Source organism: Lolium rigidum, chromosome 3, assembly GCF_022539505.1.
Source record: "Lolium rigidum isolate FL_2022 chromosome 3, APGP_CSIRO_Lrig_0.1, whole genome shotgun sequence".
NCBI lineage: Eukaryota > Viridiplantae > Streptophyta > Magnoliopsida > Poales > Poaceae > Lolium > Lolium rigidum.
In genome coordinates, this window is record NC_061510.1 from 68,237,871 (window position 1) to 68,242,574 (window position 4,704).

Consider the following 4,704-nt stretch of genomic DNA (forward strand, 5'->3'; position numbering starts at 1 on the left):
GAACTGGTAGATGTGGGCCACCATCTCTTTTTGGTCATCTATCTCGCCAACATCTACCCTAAGACGTGGAATCATGCACTTCCTCCACCTCCCGTTGGCGATGGCATGGAAGTACGTCGTACAAGAGTCTCCTTGAAGCGTCCATTTCAGACGACTACATTGTTTCCAGTAATCCTCCTCCACCTCATCAAGGTGAACAAGTTGATCCTCTAGGTGATACCGTAGGGCCCACCCCTCCTCGTCTAGGCCCGCTGAGTCCGCAACAGCGTCGAGTTCAGCTACCTGGCGAAGTAGATCCGCACGGAAGTTGCGTTTCTCCTTGCCCAGATTCACCCCCCACCCCATACGGTTCACTTTATGTTGACATAGGAAGAAGATAAAGGAAAGTTTAATAGACTCTGCCCACAGATCGAACCAATAAAATCTAAGCTCTCTTCTTCCTGATCTCGAATTTTTCTGTGTGCTCAACGTTAGTTGGTTTCTTATCGTGGCATGGTGTAGCAGCGAAAATTTTAGATGCAACAGGATAATTTAATCTTAGGTTACCCTTTAAGACACGGAAATGCACTTTGGCTCCTGAGAGTCTATCTGCTCCCGCATCCCGGACCATCCATAAATGCAGTCCTCAATAAATTCCATGTACCATCTATGGTGCATCCGTCAAAATCTCAAGACCTGTCGGATTAGTTTTTGTACGCACTCTCTCGAAGGTTCTCATAAGGATAGGGTATGCGTACATGCATTCATACAGATGGTCGCTCAGGATATCTTGTGCCAGGCTGGTTGACGGCACATTATGAGGCTTTGTTGATGAGCTCTCCTTTTTATCATGGTTTTTTTAGCTTTGGTTGATTTTTGTATCGATCATTGATGACGTTCAATATGTAAACAATAACTTTTTGTGAATCTTATTATTAATAAAAGGCTGTGTGCATCATCATGATGCAGAAGCCGGAGTATAACCCCATTTCGAGAAAAAAAAACATGCATTCATGCAGATGTGTATATGTACGTATGTGTGAGTGTCTATGATTGTGGTGTGTTTCGAAAAAAAAAGAAGGCGAGGCTGATGAGTGATGATGTGCACGTCGGAGGTAGGTAGATGAACAAGTTAAAGAGGTCGGAACTAGGTCCTTAAATGCGGAAGAACATTGGCCGAGCAAAGCCATGGCTCCACGGTTCCTTTTCATCCTCATCTCAGCAGTTTCATCTTTGAGCGGATTACATGGCCAGTTCCACGCGACGTTCATGCCTCGCTGCTCCATCGACAACTACACCATGCCCAGCCAGTACCAGGTGAACCTCAACGAGCTCCTGTCTGACCTCTCGGACAAGGCCATCGCCAACAGCGGATTCGCCAACGTTACTAATGGCGAGGCGCCTGACAAGGTCTTCGGCCTCGTCATGTGCTACGTCGACCGGAACTGGACCGATTGCCAGAACTGCATCAAATCCGCTGTCGCCGGCATACCGCAGACATGCCGTTTCAGCCGTCGGGCGAAGGCCACCTACAACGGGTGCGTCCTGGTTTACTCGAGCGAGTCCTTCTTCTCCGTTGACATGGGCGTAGCTTACCAGTTTCTCGACGTGGGAGGCAGCCCCGACACAAGCGTCACGGCCAGCATGAACTCAACTCAATCGAAGCTGATGAGCCGACTCATGGTGGAGGCTGCGGGATCCTCCCTGCGGTGGGCGAACGGAAGCGACAACTACACCGACTCGCAAGGTATGCTGCAGGTGATGTACGGTCTCGCGCAGTGCACGAGGGACCTGAACGCGAGTGAGTGCACCAGGTGCCTCACAAAGTTTCTAGCAGATCCATTACACGCGACATGGATCTATGGGTATAGCTGCTACACGCGGTTCCAAGTAGTCAGCCCGATCCCCATCACAATCTTTCCATTAGCCCAGCTGCCGCAGCAGCCTCCATCGCCAATCCCACCAGGTAACTAGAACTGATTATCTGCGTGCCAAGTAGGATTTAATCAGTGAAAATATGATTCCATATGTAATATCTAATTATGTCCTGGTGTTCTCTTTGGCAATTAGCTTCATCATCTCCCTCCTCAACCCGGCCGGCTAGCAGGAGAAGGGCGCTGCTGGTAGCCGGCGCCTCTGCCGGCTCCATTGCCTTCGCATCCTTGGCTGGTGTTTTTGTGTGGTTTGGTTTGCGCCGTTGGAGGAAAGATGAGTCCGCGAGAAAGCAAGAAAAACAATTGTTCGACGAGCAGTCCCCAGATGAGGAGTTCGATCAGGGCATGGGGCCCAGGCGGTTCGGGTACAGCGAGCTTGCCATCGCCACAAGGTACTTCTCTGACCAGGGGAAACTCGGCGAGGGGGGATTTGGGTCGGTATACCACGGGTATTTGAAGGACGAAAAGCTTCACGTTGCTGTGAAGAGAGTTTCCAAGACTTCTCAACAGGGGAAAAAAGAGTACGTCTCCGAGGTGACAATCATAAGCCGGTTAAGACACCGCAACCTCGTGCAACTCATCGGTTGGTGCCACGGCGGCGGTGAGCTTTTGCTTGTCTACGAGCTGATGCCCAACGGCAGCCTCGACAGTCACATTCACAACCAGGAGAGCGTTCTGTCATGGCCTATCAGGTATCCGCACAAAATCTAATTCAGGTCTAACCATTCCACACTTGTCTTCGTGGTTTGATTTACAGTGTGCTGTCTTGTTAACTTTAGGTATGAGATAATTCTCGGTATAGGGTCTGCTCTATTGTACCTCCATGATGAGTGGGAGCAATGCGTTCTGCACCGAGACATCAAGCCGAGCAACTTGATGCTAGATGCATCTTTCAATGTGAAGCTCGGCGATTTTGGGCTCGCGAGGCTCGTGAAACACGGGCAAGGATCACACACCACTATGCTCGCCGGCACAATGGGCTACATGGACCCAGAGAGCATGGTATCCGGAAGGGCCAGCACCGAGTCTGACGTATACAGCTTCGGCGTGGTCATCCTCGAGATTGCGTGCGGCCGGCGCCCCCTCCTGGTCCTGCGGGGAAATGAAGCTTGCACCATGCACCTGGTGCAATTTGTTTGGGAATTGTACGGCGCTGGAAACATCCTTGACGCAGCAGATCCTCGGCTAAGCAACCAACTTGACAGCCAAGAGTTGCAGCGCGTGATGATCACCGGGCTCTGGTGCACACACCCCGACAGGAACCTCAGGCCGTCCATCAGGCAGGCCATGAACGTGTTGCGGTTGGAGGCACCGTTGCCGAGCCTCCCCACAAAGATGCCTGTTGCCATGTTTATTTCGCCGGTTGACAGCTCCTTGTCTCAATCTCTCGCTGCAACAACCATCAACAGTTGCAGCAGGTACGGCACAGGCGGGACTATCTATTTGGCATCCGAGCGTTTTTGTTTTCCTTAACACTCGATTTTGTCTGACCAATAAGAGGATGTGTCGCTGTTTTCCTTTTTACAATTTGCTTTCGTCCTATTTCCCTGACTAAAAAACCAAACCACCAGAAAAAATCTGGAGGCTGTGTTGAATCTCCACACGGGATAAGTACTGGGCCCAATTTTAAAAGAAACAGCCCAATAATGGAACACGGATACATATCTTCCTTCTTCCCCATTTTTTTCTTCTCCCATCTCTTTTTTTGGCCATGGAAGATCTCACATGCTAAATTACATAGGGTTTACACTGTATATACAATCTATTTACAGTGTAAAATATGTAAAATATTTCAGTCATATGAAATGCATGCTAAATTATTTAGTGGTGAAACACTGTGAAATGCAGGCTAAATTACTTAGGGTTCACCGTGTATGTACAATGTATTTACAGTGCGAAAACGTTCCAGTCATGTGAAATCTGGGCTAAATTACTTAGGATTTACCGTGTATGTATAGTGCATAAAATGGGAAATATTTCAGTCATGTGAAATGCACGCTAAATTACTTAGTGGTGATACACTATGAAACATAGGCTAAACTACTTAGGGTTTACAATGTATGTACAATGTATTTACACCATATAAAGTGGAAAATATTTCAGTCATGTGCATGTACATTGTAAAATTATAACATTTGACATGTACATGCAGTGTAAACGGTTAGTAAAAATGGAAATTGGCATGATTTTAACTGAAATTTAGCATGGTTTCATGGAGAAACTTTGGTGGCCTTCGCCCCCTGCACCGAGCGAAAGGGCGTAACGACTTGCTCGTTGACCACAAAGTGCGGGCTCTCCTCCTCCGCGGCTCCGTCCCCGACCGCCGACCGTCAATGGCGGTTTCTCCCTTCCGTCCTCTCTCTTCTCTGCTCCTATGCCTTTGGGTGTCTTTGTCGTGAAGAAATTGATGAGAATTGAGAAAACGGAAATAGGTAAGAAAACGGAAAAAGGTAAATATTACCTCCGTCCATAAAAAGGTGTCTTAAATTTGTCTAAATTTAGATATATTCATACATTAAATAGTATCTAGATACATCCAATTTTTACAAATTTGCAACATCCTTTTATGGATGGGGGAGTACTTAAATAAAATACTTGTATAATGACATGGATTTTTTTTTATAAAGACCAGCCCAAGAAGAGAATGGCCACCTGGTTAGCCCTAACACAAAAGGCAAATAAGACCAAGCCCAAAAACAAAGAAAGGTAAAAAAAGAAACGATAAAACATACTGGAGAGAAAACCAACAACGACTTGACTGGACAGGAAAAGTTGGCCGAAGAAAAGAACA

At 47.4% G+C, this 4,704-nt stretch overlaps 1 protein-coding gene across 1 annotated transcript; it reads left to right on the forward strand.

Moving 5' to 3' along the window:
* The first annotated feature begins 1,167 nt into the window (after positions 1–1,167).
* LOC124694973 (L-type lectin-domain containing receptor kinase IX.1-like) lies at positions 1,168–3,386 on the forward strand. Its single transcript, XM_047227891.1, has 3 exons — positions 1,168–1,945; positions 2,050–2,605; positions 2,693–3,386. Exons 1-3 carry the CDS (start codon positions 1,168–1,170, stop codon positions 3,384–3,386), a joined length of 2,028 nt encoding a protein of 675 aa, XP_047083847.1.
* The last annotated feature ends 1,318 nt before the right edge of the window (positions 3,387–4,704 follow it).

Coding starts and splice junctions, on each gene's coding strand:
- LOC124694973 (XM_047227891.1), top strand. CDS start 1,168: ATGGCTCCACGGTTCCTTTTCATCCTCATCTCAGCAGTTTCATCTTTG. Junction 1,946..2,049: donor TCCATCGCCAATCCCACCAG/GTAACTAGAACT, acceptor TTTGGCAATTAG/CTTCATCATCTCCCTCCTCA. Junction 2,606..2,692: donor GTTCTGTCATGGCCTATCAG/GTATCCGCACAA, acceptor TGTTAACTTTAG/GTATGAGATAATTCTCGGTA.